Source organism: Microtus pennsylvanicus, chromosome 6 (assembly GCF_037038515.1).
Source record: "Microtus pennsylvanicus isolate mMicPen1 chromosome 6, mMicPen1.hap1, whole genome shotgun sequence".
NCBI classification, from domain to species: Eukaryota; Metazoa; Chordata; class Mammalia; order Rodentia; family Cricetidae; genus Microtus; species Microtus pennsylvanicus.
Genome location: NC_134584.1, coordinates 13,361,925 through 13,380,020, shown reverse-complemented (window position 1 = coordinate 13,380,020; position 18,096 = coordinate 13,361,925). Strand labels below are relative to the sequence as shown.

At 40.7% G+C, this 18,096-nt stretch overlaps 1 protein-coding gene across 1 annotated transcript in view; it reads left to right on the top strand.

Annotated features, from left to right (window-relative positions):
* The window catches only part of Dnah5 (dynein axonemal heavy chain 5), a 245,756-nt gene that overhangs the window by 93,608 nt on the left and 134,052 nt on the right, over positions 1–18,096 (top strand). Inside the window, exons 22-31 of the mRNA XM_075975800.1 lie at positions 166–299; positions 2,564–2,765; positions 3,511–3,746; positions 6,092–6,310; positions 7,395–7,457; positions 7,777–8,015; positions 8,902–9,142; positions 10,688–10,887; positions 12,463–12,616; positions 14,804–14,967. Coding sequence (XP_075831915.1) covers positions 166–299; positions 2,564–2,765; positions 3,511–3,746; positions 6,092–6,310; positions 7,395–7,457; positions 7,777–8,015; positions 8,902–9,142; positions 10,688–10,887; positions 12,463–12,616; positions 14,804–14,967 — 1,852 coding nt within the window. The remainder of the gene's footprint in view (positions 1–165; positions 300–2,563; positions 2,766–3,510; positions 3,747–6,091; positions 6,311–7,394; positions 7,458–7,776; positions 8,016–8,901; positions 9,143–10,687; positions 10,888–12,462; positions 12,617–14,803; positions 14,968–18,096) is intronic.

Sequence of the window (18,096 nt, the reverse complement as noted above, 5' to 3'; positions counted from 1 at the left end):
AAGAGACACATTTTGGATTGTCACAGACTTTGATTTACTTTCTTAGTACCCAAATAGCTAAGGTTGTCAATATTCTCAACTATTTTCATCACTTTTGTGCAAATTTTTAGTATCTTTGTCATTACAGAAGCATGCACATCTTTTTTTGTTTCTCTTCTGTTTTAGAATCCCTGGAGATAGCATCTGTAAACTTGCCCATTCCTGTACAAACCCAGAATTACTATAAGAATATTTCTGACAACAAAGAGATTGTAAAATTAGTCTCTGTGCTCAGCACAATCATCAACTCAACCAAGAAGGTATGTGTCATGGGTTGTCAGAGGTCCTGGACTGCTCCGAATGTGCTCCCATGAACTTTATCTATGCTCACCCTGCATGCAACCTGTGTTCACCCCTGGTAGCTTCCCTGATTGATGAGAGGCATCTTGTTTGTGTTCAGTGAATGAGTGTTCACTGAAGACCCTTTAATCTAGAATGCAATGGGAAAGAACCATGAACTCCCTGGTTCATATTCTGTTCTGTTGAATGTCTTTAACCCTCCCCTTTTTTTGTTAACATGAATGAATGTAACTTCAGATTAAGGTGATTTTATATATATAATTGCCACATGGAATTCAGGTAAAAGCAAGTATTAAAATGTTACTATCATCAACGTGAACTTATACTGGTTGGCTGTAAAGCCAGTTTATTTATTTTTCCCAACCTGCTCCCTCCCCCCCTCTCAATTTTCTTTTTGTATTAAGACAGATTTACCCTTGTAGCAAAAAGATTTGAGATCTTGGAATCAGTTTTTGCTTAAAAAGATTATGAACTCATCTATTACAGCCCCTGGACTCTCAGGTGTTTCTTAGGGCTGAGCGAGTAGCTGTACATGTTTTCTGTGGTTGTTTTGCTAGAAGGAGCTGCATTTTTTGGACATTACCAGAAAATCTGCTGTTGCTATAACAAGATGAAGAAATGTTATTAGGTTGTGTTTACTGTATTCCCTCGGGAACGGCAAGTCTTTGCCTTTATGCATATTTAATCTTTTGCTCTTAGTATTTTGAAGCTCCTGGGTTTAACTTCCCTCTAGGGACAGCGTTCACATATTCAACAATTATTTATCTAGTGCTTAGTTTACCACGCTCTGTACCAAAGGACAGAGAAAAGTGTAGTTTATGAAAATAAGCAATTAGATATACTTTCATGATGTGGGAGTGTCATATATCAATCTGTTGATTTCATTTTAAGAAATAAAGAAACTGCTTGGCTGGCCCTCATAGGTTAAAACATAGGTGGGAGGAGTAAACAGAACAGAATGCTGGGAGGAAGAGGAAGTGAGCTCAGACTTGACAGCTCTCCTCTCGGGGGCAGACGCCTCAGAGAGATGCCATGCCCCACTCCCGGGCAGACACACGCGATGAAGTTCTGACCCAGGATGGATGTAGGCTAGAATCTTCCCTGTAAGACCGGTGCTCACAGATTATTAGAGATGGGTTGATCGGTGTATCAGAATTAGCCAGTAAGGGCTAGAGCTAAAGGGCCAAGCAGTGTTTAAATGAATACAATTTGTGTGTTGTTATTTCGGGCATAAGCTAGCCAGGTGGCCGGGGTGCTGGGGACGCAGCCCCGCCGCCCTTATTACAACACTTTCAGAAATTATAGAGAATGCATCGAAATAAATCAGCACTTGTGTTAGATTCTTCCCTCTGTTCTGAGGAGGTATCTATCCCACAACAACACCTTAAGAAAGGAAGGGTTCACTTCGGCTCACAACCCAAGAGTGCTGTCCATCACAGCAGTGAAGGCGTGGTAGCAACACCTGAGGCTGCTGGGCACGGGGGAATCTGTGGTCAGGAGGGAGTGAGAGGTAAATGCTGGTGCTCACTTGCTTTTCCCTTCCTCCACTGTCATTCCGTCCAGGACTCACAGTCCATAGGACAGTGATGCCTCCATCAGGGCAGGTATTCTCTCCTCAGTCAAACCTTGTGTGTCTTCCAGTAGATTCGAAATCCAATCAAATTGACAGTAAAAGCTAATCATCACAGCGGAAGAGTCTAATGCTTCCTCTGAAAATATCCAGCCACTATCATGGCAATCTAAGGATGGAGTACAGTAGTTTTAATGACCTAGGGCTAGCCACAAAAAACATATGCGATATTTCCTTTAACTATGGGAAAAAACACAAAGTTGTCTTTAACCAATGAGGATTCTTGAAGGACACCTGAGCAGGGAATGATCTGCAGAATTTCCTCTTGGGCTTCCTAATGGCACAACGTGGCTGCTTCTTTTTGATCTAAGGTCAATCTCTAGTAGGAGGCTCCTGTCCCCAAGGGCCAACAAGGATTTCCTTTCCTTCCAGGTTTAACACAGTTCTTTCTTCTCCCTTTAGACTAGAGATGGAAAATTTTAGCTCTGAGTTACTGTTAATTTTATTGTATATAGCTTACTTCTATGGCATTTCCATTTCATCCCAGATCATTAACTGAACATGTTCGTAGCCGTGAGGTCACCGTCAACGTCGAGCCAATCCTCAGTTGTATCATGATGTCATTTCTGCACAAATCTATTATTTCTGTTTTAGGAAGTTATCACATCCATGGATCGCTTCAAACGCTACAATCACATTTGGCAGAAGGAGAAAGAAGAAACCATTAAGGCATTTATTGAACAAAACCCTTTGCTTTCTGAATTTGAGTCCAGGATTCTTTATTTCCAAAGTCTGGAGCAGGAAATTATTGCCGAGCCCGAATACATTAGTGTGGGTTCCATCGCTCTGTACACAGGTGGGTTAATTGTCTTTCAGACAATCATGTAAATCCAGTAGCCTTTGCTCTGTCTCTTTACCTAGATAAGGATTCCAGAGAGTTCTAGCTTTCTTAAAGAAAACTTTCCTTTTACAGGTTTCAAGATTTAAGACCAATTTGTAAATTTGTTTATAATTCCCTTTCACATAATTATTAATTCTGGTCTATCTTAACACTTTGCTGCTTAACTTGAAAATAAAGGGGAGTTTAGAGAAAGGAGTTGTGTCTGTTATAGTTAGAATTAGGATTTAGCTTTTATAAGTAACAATAACAAACATTTGAAGCTTATCTCATACATGCACATATGTATGTGTGTAAAGATTTTAAAATGTTATTTGAATTGTAAAAAATAAGATTTATAAGATGAATGAGATATAATGAAGAACATTTCTTTGTATGTAGCATTTGTCTACATAATGCATGCGTGGGCCTGCATGGAGGTCAGAGGAGGACATTGGGGAGGCTGTTGGACTCATCTCCATCTTGTTCCCCTGAGATAGGGTTTCTCCCTGGACCCGGAACTTGACGGGTTTCAGCAACACTGATAGCACAGCGAGGGCTCTTGCTGACTGAGCTGTACCCCCAGCTTGGAAACCGTTTTTAACTCTAGTTTTGCACTGCTTTAAATTCACGGTATTTACTGAGAGTCAAACGGTGCTCTGAGTCTTTTTCCATTGAATCAAGCTTTTCAGACTGACTTGTGGGCGTTTTGCTTCTACTACAGCTGACTTGAAGTTTTCCCTGACTGCTGAGACAAAAGCCTGGATGGTTGTCATTGGCCGTTACTGCAACAAAAAGTACAGGGCTGAGATGGAAAACATTTTTGCAGTTGTTGAGGAATTTCAAAAGAAGCTGAACCGGCCAATCAAAGACTTGGATGATATTCGGATCGCCATGGCAGCCCTGAAAGAAATCAGGGAGCAGCAGATTTCCACTGACTTCCAAGTGGGACCCATTGAGGTAGATGGGCAGCTTGTCTGTTAGAGAAACATTATCAGCAGGAATGTTAACTGGGTCTGTGTTTGAAGGAGAAATGGGCATTAAAGCTAAAAGTAGCAATTTCAACACTAAGGCTACCCTTCATGGGGAACCCAAGTTTATATTTCTGGACCAATGATTTATGGATGAATGATTCTGGGGAAAGGGGAGTGCTGGAAGCAGGAAGAAACAATGAGAGAAAAGCCAAATGAGGCTGGAGTCTCAGCTGTAGACCATCTTCAGCCTGATGCCAAAGGGACCCTTTGGAACAAATTGCGGCACACTGTTACATCCTCCTGGAGGCCTGAGATACTTTCTTTTCTTTGTGACTCTGAGTCAGTGGGTCATTGACCATAATCTCTCCATGAGGGGGCTCTCATCCATCCAGTGCCATTTTCTAGAAGAGGAAGCAGGTCTTCCTAGTCAACACCCTATCAGTCTGATAACACCCGGGGAGCATGTTCTCATTCCACCATGACTGAAGCTCTGCTTGACACAAACAAGTCATATAATTAGTATTATATTGCTGTGTCACTGTGTATGTGTGTGTGTGCAGTTTGCAAGTCTGCACATGTGTGTAACTGCCCATGTGGATGCAGGCGGAAGCCTGTCTTTGATGTCCAAACACCTTCCTCAATCATGTTTCCACCCTGTTTTTTGAGTTATGGTCTCTCGCTAAACCTTAAGCACCCCACTTCAGCTAGGCTGCGTAGTCAGCGTGAATCTTATATTCGCTTATCTCATCTCCCAGCACTGGGGCTGCAGACAGATACCACTATGCCTGGATCTTACGTGGGTGCTGGGAATCCCAACTGAGGTGCTCATGCTTGCATGGTGAGCACTTTGCCTCCCTGCCCTGCACCCCTGCTTTGGTTTTACTACTTACTGCACTTATTCCCCCCCCCCCCCCGAAAAACCTGTCTAAAAATGGTCACTGCATTTATTGTTTTAAATGTATTAATGTAGCTGTGATGGTAGAATTCCAGATTTAAGGGGCTGGAGATAAGTCTCAGTGGTTAAGAGTTCTCACTACTCAGAGGACCCACGATCCATTCCCACCAGCACCAACATGACAGCACATGCCCCCCTAGTACCTCTAGGTCTAGAGGATCCACTGCCACCTTCTGGTTTCCTTGGGTATTGCATGTACATGGTATTGCACGTAAACTCATGCAGGCCAACTTTCACACACATAAAAATAAAAATAAGCTGGGCATTGGTGGCACACTTCTTTAATTCCACTCCCAAAATATATAAAGAACTCAAGAAACTAGACATTAAATTCTAAATAACCCAATTAAAAAATGGGGTACTGAACTAAACAGAGAATTCTCAACAGAAGAAGTTCAAATGGCCCAAAGATACTTAAGGTCATGTTTAACCTCCTTAGTAATCAGGGAAATGCAAATCAAAACAACTTTGAGATACCATCTTACACCTGTCAGAATGGCTAAATTCTACTCTGCCCTATCAACAGGCTGAGGCAGTTTCTTTAATAATCAATGGTATTCACAGCATACAGAGGGGAATCCCACATCAAACGCCAACTTTGTTCATCTGAATTTTAATATTTTATCCTATATTATTAGTTGTTATGTTCGCAGTTAGTATTTACACTATTTCCATCCCTCCAACTCCTCAGTGTTTCCCCTCTCAAAGTGATAACCTTTTCCAAAATTATTGTCTCTCTCTATATGTATACACATCTCTGCTGATAGTCTACTAAGTCCATTTAGAATTTTTATGTTTATGAGCAATTGGGATTATATGACCTGCCATATTAATATTTTAGTTCAAATATTTCCATTCTGACAGAAAAGCCGTGACTCAAGCTTTGATTTAAATATACTTTCTTGTGTCTGATCATCAGACATTCCTAAGAACAAAGGAAGCTAAGAATGAATTAAAACTATGCCTTATTTTGAAATCCCAACTTAAAAGTTGAGTTTTATATGTTTTCATTCACTTGATATAATGTTATAGTGTTCAGAAACAATTTTGGGGCCTGTGTAAAATATCTGTTATTTGTGTCATGTTTTACAGTTTTGAAAAATATATATATATATATATATATATATGATGTTTTTAGATAGTTCCAGACATTCTGGGAAGTAGCTGGAGTCTCTTCATTTCACAGGTGAGAGAGAGAACTGAATCTGACTGGTTCCTTTGCTCACTTAGGTCCTTAAAGTTCACGAATAGGATAAATATTGTCCTTAGGGTGACTTCTCCATCATGCTGGTCCTCCATTCTTGGCTCCAGCCTCTGTCTATGTAAGGATTTATGTATTTGACTGCCAGAAATTTAGTTTTCTTTCTTGTCTATAGGAATCTTATGCCCTGCTTAACAAGTATGGGATTCTGGTAGCCAAGGAAGAGATGGACAAAGTTGATACTCTGCGCTACACTTGGGAGAAGCTGCTGGCCCGGGCCAGTGACCTTCAGAATGAGCTAGTCACCCTGCAGCCCAGTTTCCGGAAAGAGCTGATTGGTGTGGTAGAAGTGTTCCTCCAAGACTGTCAGCAGTTTTACCTGGACTACGATTTGGTACGACTTTGACAATTTCTCTGTGAGAGTTTAGAGAGAATGAGCAGGATACATAAAATATATTTGTTTAAAATTGTGTGTTAAATTCCACAATATTTTCTAGGAATAGTAATTTTATATTTATATGGGCAAGCATAATTCTCTTTTTGAATTTTTCCTCTTAAAAGTTAATTTAGAATATAATTTCATCATGAAAAGATGATTAAAAAGTTCTGAAGTTGTTCAGCTGCTTCCCGGGATACAGTATGACCCTACCTCAAACTAGAATAAAAACCAGGATGGCTTCTAAGTTTGTACAGAATAATACTATTAGAACACACACCTGATTCTCCCTTTCCAAAGGCACATTAATGCTTCAAGCTCCCAGCCTGTGTAGAAGTTGTCCCTTGTACTGAACACATGCATAGTGGGAGACAAGGCAGGTGGAGCCTTATTCCCCAGTATCCATCTTTTCATCGTGTATATGGTTTTAATGCAAAAACTTGCAGGGCAAATTGTTGTGTGAGGAGACCCATTTATTATAACATGCAACAGAAAGGAAGTATGAAGTACGGGACCAGTTCTGAATCTATTAGTTACTGGCGCTCCGCACTGCCAAGCCTGTAAAGGTAGGAAGCTGGGTCTCTGTACTCACTTCACAGTCAAGGAAATGTAAGAGCCAGCTCATTTAAGGTGAACTAATATGGAAACACCTAACCAGACCATGGAGATTATGTTTCATTTCCCAAATCGCTGGCAGAGTGAGCTAATGGCATTAAAGCCTTCATTCCAAACCTGAACTGCAACCAATGCTTCCTTGCTGGTACGGCCTGAGAAGTGAATGATAAATAGTTAAAAATCTTCAAGATTTCTTAACCTCTGGAAACGTTGAAATTTCCTTGGCTTTATTAGACTAGGAACATCTTCTGAAGTAGATTCCATTCAGGGTCCTTTTTGGAAATAAACTAACAAAAACCAACTTCCTATCATGTAGACATCATGATACTATTATCATGAAACTCTGATATTTGAGTATTTTGATCTCATGATATTTTGTGTATTGATGCTTCATTTTGTTTAATGTTTTATGTTTCATCTGCATCAGAATGGTCCGATGGCGAGTGGCTTGAAGCCCCAGGAAGCCAGCGACAGGCTTGTTATGTTTCAGGTAACCTTTTCATTTCTACAAACTTGCTAGGCAATGAATATCTTGTCGTATTTTAAGCACACATAAAGAATAAAAATTCTGTTGCATGACTGAGGGGGTACTTACATTATAAAGTAATAAATTATAAAAATATGATTTGCTGTGGTTACACTTAGAAGAATTTTTAGATAAATAATTATCTCATTGATGACGTTACTTACATGTGCCCCCTACTTGTGCCCCTTGTTTGTTTTATCCTCTGTTAGCCTGTGTGTAAATCTTCCTGATAGAGTTCATCACTTGTGTTTGTGTGTGTGTGTGTGTTTTTTTTTTTTATCAGAATCAGTTTGATAACATATATCGTAAGTATATCACCTACACCGGAGGAGAGGAACTTTTTGGTTTGCCAGTTACTCCGTATCCTCAGCTTCTTGAGATAAAGAAGCAGCTAAATCTTCTCCAGAAAATATACAGCCTGTACAACAGCGTCATAGACACTGTGAATAGTTACCAGGACAGCCTGTGGTCGGAAGTGAATATTGAAAAAATCAACAACGAGCTCTTAGAACTCCAAAGCAGGTCAGAGATCAAACGTCTTGCGTTTGCAGAGCCATTGGCCATTGGTATCTTGATTTAATGCCTGTGTGGGGGGAGAGGGCTTCTGTGTCCCCGCAGGTGTTTCAGGAGTGTGCCTGTGTGGGGGGAGAGGGCTTCTGTGTCCCCGCAGGTGTTTCAGGAGTGTGCCTGTGTGGGGGGAGAGGGCTTCTGTGCCCCCGCAGGTGTTTCAGGAGTGTGCCTGTGTGGGGGGAGAGGGCTTCTGTGCCCCGCAGGTGTTTCAGGAGTGTGCCTGTGCAGCCCCACCGTCATCTGTTGATGTCATCTGTGTATCAAGCTCTCTGATTGCTTTCCCTGTGTGTGCACAATGAACGGAGCCCCTCCTTCAGAGCGGACTGAATGCTACCAGGGTCTTTTCTGTAGCGGGAAGAGAGTCTGTCTGTTTGTGTCACACTTAGAAATACTTGAAGTTTGTGGTAGGTAGGTCCCTGAATAAAAACAAGTGTCACACTTCCTTTCTGGCATTGTTTGGGAGCCAGTCCCAAGGAAAGTGGAGGCTACTGGCTATGTGTGCGCCAACAGCCGGAGACTTGATGCTGTGCTGTGTGTTTGGAGAGTTCTCAATTTCATGTCGGTAAAGTTGAAGTGAATTGAAAGATACTTCTTATCCTTTAACAATAATACGTCCATATAGGCAATTGTCATGTAAGATTGAAAATAAAATCTCTGATTTAGAGGAAGATTTTTATCTGCACTATGTACCAGTATAAAGCTTATGAGTCATGAAATTTCAAAATGAGATAGTGCTTTAGGAGATTATTTTAGATGGAAATGTTAGCAGGCCATTTTTCATTGTTTGTGACTGGGTTTTGAATAATTCAGTGGTCTTTCCTGTTGGTTTCTCCCACAGGTGTCGGAAGCTGCCCCGGGCCCTAAAGGATTGGCAGGCCTTTCTGGATTTGAAGAAGACCATTGATGATTTTAGCGAGTGTTGCCCACTGTTGGAGTACATGGCCAGTAAAGCCATGATGGAGAGACACTGGCAGAGGATAACTGCCCTCACTGGGCACAGTCTGGATGTGGGCAATGAAACCTTTAAGTTAAGAAATATTATGGAGGCTCCTCTTCTGAAATACAAAGAGGAAATAGAGGTACAGCCGACAGAGAGTAGAGGAATGCATTCCTGGCATCCATCCGCCAATTCCTCGCTTACTGATGCCTATTATGGGAAAAAGGTCTATGGTGAAAATATAGAGATGTAGTCTTGCTTTTGTAGATTGGTGAATAACAAGTGTAATTAGTTATTCAAATGAAGCTATAGTTATAAACTGTCGCAAATTGCACCAGAAGGAAAGCATGCTGCTCATTTCAGGAAAGCCTGTGACAAATGGCTTGTATTATCTGGATGCAAGTCTGTCTGGGTGAAAGGAACGTGGTTGTATTGTGGAGACTAGAGGGTGTGAAAGTGCAGAGAAAACCATTCTAGGCAGAGAGAACATCATTTGTGAGGTGTCTGAAGTGTGTTAGAAGAACCAGAAGACGGCTCGGTGGCCATCTGGTGTGGGTGAGGAGGGAAGGGAGAAGGCTGAAGCCAGCCAGAGAAGTGGAGTGTGTGTTAAACACATCATTGGTTTTGATCTCCAGAGCCGTGTGCAGCCACCTGGGCATTGTGTTTTCATGGGGGATGATCAAGCATTGCATTCGGTAAAGTTCAAACTGATAGTTGAATGCAGAGAGAGGAGGACAAGAAGAAAATGATGGGAAACGTACTGGGAGATTAGAAGAAAACATAAAGGAAGAGGGAATGGTTTGTTGACTAGAGTGGAGGTCATGGAGCTGGAGAGCAGGGAGGAGGGAGCGGTTTGCTCATGGAGAGCTGAGATCATGAAGCTGAAGACTGAAGGGAAGATCTATGGAATTCGTCGGGAGTAAAATAGGACAGAATTTGTTGAAGGTAAGAGGACGATTGGAAACAGCAAGATGGGACAGTGATGAGCTGTGGGTTTCTTTTTGAGAGGGCTGCATGGGTCACAGGTCTGCATTCTTATCACAGACACAGGCAGCTTTGTCAGAAGTCATACTGGATGACTGGTACAATGGCCAAGCTTGAAATTTGGGCAGGGTCATGGGTTATGTTTGTGCGAGAATCAAGGGGGCAAATAGATGTGGGTTTTGACTAGAGATATGAAGGATACTGAATACGTGGACAGAGATGAACTCACGAGAAAAGGAACACAGTGAGAGGGAATGAGATGAAGACTGGGCTCAGCGGTGAGTCTGGGAGATGAAGAAGCTGCACAGCAGGCTGGGGATGTGGCTGGAGAGGAGCAAAGAACTCAGAGTTTTACTGATTCTCTCCTTTCACACTGCATTTCTTGTACTGAGAGGAAAACCAGAGGCAGAAAATCTTAAGTCTATGATTATATTTTAAAATGTAAAATGATATTGAATCTTTTTTGCTGTTTATTTTTCTGACATGGATGGAAAATTTTAGAAATTAAGGTTCTATTTGCACATAACTTTACCCTCTCCCTCTACTTACGTGTACACAGTCACACCATTTATGACATTTTATTTGATATTTGGAAACATGCTTTAAACACATGTGAAATAGCTAAAAGGGGCTCTTCTGGGCTCAGACTATTAATAAGATGTGTAGCTTTCCTGGAATAAATGAGCGCTTCCTACGTCGCTAGGACATCTGCATCGGCGCAGTGAAGGAGAGAGACATTGAACAAAAGCTGAAACAAGTGATCAGTGAGTGGGACAACAAAACGTTGACATTCAGCAGCTTCAAGACCCGTGGAGAACTCCTCCTGAGGGGAGACAGCACCTCGGAGGTCATCGCCAGCATGGAGGACAGCTTGATGCTGCTGGGCTCTCTCCTGAGCAACAGGTAGGGAAGCCATTTTCCTTGTTTTCGAGATGTACAAAGGCAGTGGTTTTGTTCCATTGTTCTCTGTGGGGCCTGTCTGAGGCACCAACTGGACAGAGTGCCTCCTGTAATTAGCCTCTTGAATGGCACTGGATGTTGTGTCTTTGCTCTTGATGTGCCTCCCTGCACAGCTGACAGGCAACACGTTGCAGACCCCAGTGGGAATGCTCTTCTGGGTCCTAGAATTGCTCTGCCTGCAAACCCTTCCGATCAAAATCCTTTCTGATCTAGAAGCATTTAGTTGTGTGCGTACTTTACTGATGACAGATCAAGACGGCATGAAGAACAGCACAGACAGAAACGAGGCTGACATTTCTGTTTGACCATTTGTTTGTAGCAGTAAAACAAGCCCGTGTTGACATTGAAACCATAGGCTTATATTTCTCAATGAACTAACTTCTCTTTACTTTTCCCCAAATAGTTTACTGTACACTAAAACCTCAAAGATAGGATAATTGTATGAGTATCACTGGGATATGAATGCATTGTGCCTTTCTGGGTTTAAAATATCACCTCATATGTACATCTAAAAATACTTTTTTTGAGACAAGGTCTTGATATGTAGTCCAGGGTGGCCTTGAACTTGTGGTTTTCTTGTCTCTGCTTTCTGAGCACTAGAATTTCAGGCATTTACCTTCTGTAAATCAATAATTTAATTATTTAATATTTAATGTTATTTCAGTAAAATTCTTGTTATTTCCATTTATTTGCATACCTGAGTGAGTGATATGGACTATAAAATTTAGTCTTTGGACCCTTGATAGTGTTGTTTGGGCTGTTCGGTACTTGGTGAGTTCTTAATAAACTCAGGCCCTATACACTGTAACTAGAATGAATAATGGTGATTTGAATGATAGCACACGCAGAGACACAGAACAAGCATGCATAAATATTAAGTAAATGATCAGATCTGTGTTAGGGATGCAGGAGTATTTATTCTTTTAACCAATGTTGTATACACTTCAGAGTTGTGTGAGAAAGATTTATTCAATTATATGTTTATTGGCTGTTTATTATAGGCCTGGTAGCTGCATATTATGGATTCCACAACAGCATAAGGTTTAACATACTTGTATGTACACATTGGAATGGCTGGCCACAGGAGGGTGGCAAAGTAGGAAGCAACATGAGAGAAGGAGGCTAAAGAGAGTCCAGAAATTATCATAGCTGAAGCTTACATTAGTTATCCATTTCCAACGACAGTCCTGGAGTTGCCACCCGTGGATGCCAATTCATGCCTCCTGTGCAATAGGCATGGAAACTCAGCAGAGAGAACGTTACATTCCTGGATATCACAAAATGACTTAAATTATCTTTCTTTGGAATCTGGGCGGAGTTACCTCAAGACTGATTTCTTCCTTAGATTATCAGTCTCTTGTTGCTATTCACTCAGGATCAAAGCAGTAAAATCCAAACTAGAAATATTCAGTAGCGTCCGGTTTACTGTGCTATGATGGTGGCACAAAAAAAAGTTAAAAAAAATACAAGTTGAAAACTGATTGTTTTTAACACCATAAAATGTGTTTCTTATTGTAGGTACAACATGCCATTCAAAGCTCAGATTCAAAAATGGATTCAATGCCTTTCTAACTCAACAGACATCATTGAGAACTGGATGACGGTTCAAAACTTGTGGGTTTATCTAGAGGCTGTCTTCGTGGGAGGAGACATTGCCAAGCAGTTGCCCAAGGTTTTGGACTTTTTTTTTATGATTCCATCAAGTTATCCAATTTGAGAAACATCTAAGAACTGGTAACTCTTTAAAGAAAGTAGTAATATTGTAGCCTCCACCAAATCTTTGATTTTGGGTAACTTAGCTTTCCTTTCTGATGTTACTATTTTTCAAAGGAAGTGAGGAATTGTGGGAAAGACAGAATGATAATTAGAGAATAAAAATGTCATAAAACTATAATGTCTGATAGGAAACGGAGGATTAAAAAACCCAGAGAATAAATTTCTGTGTCATTGCTATGGTCTTCAGATAATTTGAAGGGGGAGTTCGGAACAGTGTAAATTTATGGCATAGTTATCTTGACAATGGTAGGATAATTTGTTCTTTTACCACTGACATTTTAAAATAATACATACTACGGAATACACCTAATTATATACATGCTGTAAATTAAGGGTTGGAATCTGCAAGAAAAAGCTGTCTCTCTGAGATGTTGGGTATATTTTTTTTTATCAAGTTATAATTACCTTACCATGCACATATTGGAAGCATTTTGAGAATTTTTTAAAGACATTTTAAACTAGATTTTAAAAGCCCTTATTTAAGTGTCTTGAGTTACTTGAAAGGTGAGGACATTTAACATCATATTTGGATTGCTGGCACATGACTGTGTCCACTGTAACTTTCTGCTTGGTTATTTAAGTGAACTGTGGTAGGAAAAGCTGTAAGCCATTTGTCAGGTAGAACATTTTTATTTTGGTCAGCAGGAAGTTCATTCACATACTAAAAATTTAATTGTTCTTTTATGCATTTTTGGTTTTTCTTCTTCATGTATCAGTAGAAACATTCACATACAGTAAGGATTAAAGTGACATTTCTTGCTCTCTTATTTGGGAGTCTATGATCATTAGTGGCATATAGCAACTTTTAAAAAAGAAAAGGAGGAATAATTATGCCAACAACCCCAAGATAGCCTATCCATTTCCAATTTCTCCTGAAAAATGGCTGTTTTTACAATATTATATTAGAATTTTGTGTTAATTTAAAATTATTAATTTTTTGAGAATTATTTTTTTTGGGGGGGGGGTTGAGACAGGGTTTCTTTGTATATCCCTGGATGTCCTGGAACTTACTGTGTAGATCAAAGTGGCCTTGAACTCACAGAGATCAACCTACCTCTGCCTCCCAAAAGCTGGGACTAAAGAAATACACCATCACTGCCTGGTTTTAAGTCTTTGAGAATTTTATACAATGTATTTTGATCGTATTCACCTTCCTCACTCCTCCCCTAACTCCTCAAAGATCTACTGCCCCTCTCTGCCTACAACTTCTTGTTCCATTCTTTTTTCTTTTTCCAAATACCCCACAAAGTCCAATTTTTACCCATACACTCCTAGGTGTGGGGTCATCCAGTGGTGTACGGTGGACAGGGCCCATGCTTTTAAAGCAAACTGACCCTTCCTCCTCCAGAAGCCATCACCTTGCTCATAGCTCCTCACAGGGGGAGGCTCATGGAGCCCCTCCCCTACCATTGCTATAATGTCGACTGTCTTGATTTTGTGCAGGTCTTTCGTAGGCCCCATAGCTGATGTGAGTTAGTAAGTGCAGTGGTCCTGTCATGTCCAGAAGACATGATTTCATTCTAGTCTCCTCAACCCCTGGCTCTTTAAAGTTATTATGAAATACTCCCTGAGTCCTGTGGGAAAGGAGCATGACACAGATTTCCTTTTGTGGACAAGCTCTCCACTGACACTTCTTCTTCACATTCTGATTAGCTACGACTTTCTGCATCTGTGTTGTTATTTTTAAATGTTTAGTATTTCCTTTCTTAACATATAAGCAATCCAATCTTCTTTATACCTTTGGAAAATATCAACTTCACTCTACTTAGGGATAACCAAAGAGAACAATTAGGTGTTGTCTTTCCTCACAAGTCATCTTGTATAGACAGCTACTTTCGAGTACAGTTCCCGTTTTACTTAACATAGCAGAAATGTCAGGGTGGGTTGAGGTACATATTTTTATTCAATAAAGAGGACACTATAACAATAAAGACACAAGAAGGCTTTAAATAGAACGTAAGGGCATCAGCCATGTGCAGTGTGGATACATATCCTGGTTGGAATGATGGCCTCAGGCAGAGGCCTGTGAGATGCTTTGTCACTGAGACAGACCTTAGACTTGTCCACTCTGTCACTTCCACAGGAAGCCAAGCGCTTTTCCAATATAGATAAGTCTTGGGTGAAGATTATGACACGGGCACATGAGATACCTAATGTGGTTCAGTGCTGTGTCGGAGATGAGACCATGGGGCAGCTGCTGCCACACTTGCTGGACCAGCTGGAAATCTGCCAGAAGTCCCTCACAGGGTGAGTATAGTCACTCTTGGAAAGCTCTCTGGACCTTGGAGGTGAAAGAGTAGGTAATAAGAGCCATATTTGTGCTGTTTGGCTAAAACTAGCTTCATATAAAAACTATTGCATGAGTGAAGGTCTTCATTTGGAGCCTTATGCTCCATGCCCATCCTGTTGTTAGATTCAGGACTCAAGAGATTTCCTTAAGACGGTAAGATCTTGTAAACATTCTGCTATAGTCCCCATTTTGAAAGTCATTGTACCCCCTTATGATATTCTTCTTCTATATCTATAGATACAGAACTGAAATATTCTATCATTTATTAATTATGAAATAGTGTATATAGATAAGCATTCAGGACTATAGAGATATGAGTGTATGCAATAGTATCTACCAGTGCATATGGACAAACAGACACATATGTAGGCTTTGGAAATTCAAAGACTCATAACATTTTCCCTTTGCTTTTCTCTTAGTGGATTTAAAATAAGATAATCTAAAGCCAGACATGATGACACTACCTGATGTTCAAACACCCAGGAGGTTGAGGACAGGTTAGAGTACATAGTGAGACTTTATATCAAAAAAATAATCAAAACAAGAAAACAAAAAAACTAACCTGAACAAACAAAAAACCCAAATGCACTCACACACACACACCCCCCACAGACCAACAACAAACACAGAAATAAAAACAACTCTCCTAAACAAACAAAATTCACAAGTATACAAACTGTGGTGGTTTGAATAGGTATGGCCTGTATATGCTCAGTGTTTGAATGTTTGACCACAGAAAATAATGGGACTATCAGGATGTGTGGCTTTGTGGAATAAGTATAGCCTTATTGCAAGAAACGTGTCACTGTGGAGGTGGGCTTTGAGGTCTCACATATGCTCAAGCCATGCCCAGTGGTATAGGTGCTTCTGTTGCCTGCAGAACTCTCAGCTCCTTCTCCAGCACCAAGCCTGCCTGCGCGCTGCCTTGTCCCTCCATGAACTAAACCACTGAAAGTATAAACCTGCCTCAATTGGATGTTTTCCTTTATAAGAGCTGCTGTGGACATGTGTATCTTCATCACAATAAAACCCTAACTAAGATAGAAGTTGGTACCAGAGACTGGGTTATTGCTGTGATAGGCATGATCATATTTTTGTTTGGAGGAATATGGATGTTGGGACTGTGGATTAGAAGAGCAGGTGAACTCTTTAGGTGGGGCTTAATGGGTCATCCTATTAGGAATATGGAAGGCAGCGGTGCTGAGGATAATTTAAAGTGTGGGTTTCAGAGGACGAGAACATTTGTATGTGGTCTAGAGTCTGTTCTTGTGATGTTTTGGCAAAGGATGTGGCTTCCTTTTGCTCTTGTCTAATAACTCCACCTGAGGTTAAACTGAAGAGCTTTGGGTTAATTCTGTTGGCAGAGGAAGTCCCAAAGCAGCCTAATTTTGACTCTGTCATGTGTTATCAGCATTCATTCTTATGAAGATATATAATGGAAAGGAACAAGATGAACAAGAAAAAATACGAGATGTACAATTTGAGGAGAAAGGGGTCATCACAAGTAGAATGGAGCTAGTTATGTGTTCAAAGAGATAAACAGATTTAGAAATGGAATAAAGGGAGCGGTGACCTTGGGGCAAGATCCTACCTGCCTAAACTTGAAATTTGTAAAAAGAGATTAAAGTAAATCTCAGAGCTGGGTGTAGTGGTACTTGCCTTTAGTCCTACTATTCCAGAGGCAGATACTGGAGGGTCTCTGAGTTCAAGGCAAGGTTGGTCTATAGAGCAAGTTCTAGAAAAGCCAAGTTTAGGCAGTGAAGAAAACCATGGAAAATAGAAAGCAATTCTTCCAGCCCCAGCAAGCAGAAGAACTTGGCAGTTTTGGCCACGTGGTTATTATTTTAGAGTCACGGATAGAAGAAATGGCTTACAGAATCTCCCTCTGTGACCAAGAAAGCTGCTGATATAGGCAAGTGTTGGAGGTGTCCTTGAATGGAGGCCCAGAGAGGCCATTGTGTGAAGCTGTGAACATGAAGCCTGAATTGCCTTGGAGACCCCAAAATGTTGGAGAGGCCAGAGCCCCGGAATACCTGCTGAATAGAGTTGCTAACAGGTTGTGGAATCAGCTCAGGAGAAAAAAGTGTGTTGCAGTCAACAAAGCTGAAAGAAATTGGAGATCTGAAGAGTGCTTTGAAATCAAACACGGAGATGCAGAGTTTGGAGTTTGCCCAGTTGACTTTTGGCTTTGCTTTGGTGCAATATTTCCTCACCATCCTTCCTTTCCTCCATTTTGAAATGGTAATCTATATCCTGTGCCATTGTATGTTAGAAGAATGTAATCATTTTTAAATTTTTTTTATTTTATTGGGGATTGCAGTTAAGAGATGGTATGAATTTCAGAAAAGATTTTGAACTTTGGACTTTTAAACATTATTAAGACTCTGATAGACTATGGGAATTTTTAAAGTTGGACTTAATGCTATGGCTACAAGCCTGTGGGGGCCAGGAAGTGAAAAGTAGTCATTTGAATAGGAATGATCTCCATAGACTCATGTGTTTGAATGCTTGGTAATAGGCAGTGACACTCTTAGTAGGTATGGCCTTGTTGGAGTAGAAAGTATGTCACTGTGGAGGTAGATTTTGAAGTCTCAAATATGCTCAAGCCATGCTCAGTGGGACAGATGCTTCTGTTGCCAGCCAATCAAGATGCAGAACTCAGGTCATTTCGTTTGCATGTATAGCTCAGGAGAAATTTAAATCCCGACACGAACCCAGAGGATTGGCTCTCTGAAGTGCTGCCAAATGATAGGGCATTTTAACAGAATTCATGTACCTCTGGGAGGCAGATGGCCTGTTATGGAACATACTGACCTGGGGTTTGAGTCTGTTCTGAGGAAGGGTGTATTTACTTTTCTCCTAAGATTGTCTTCTAATGATGTGAATGAAACCTTTTTACAGTGCTGAGAAGCAAAGCAAAATCCCAAAATGAGTCCCTAAACTGTATTTCTATATTGCTGTCTATAAAGGAAATAAATGATACATTAGCTTAAGTAAAATAGGAGCTTAACATTTATGAAAGAATAAAGAAATTCTACCACTTACTCTGGGGAAAAAAACAGCAGCCTACCCTTCTCTTTGAGAAT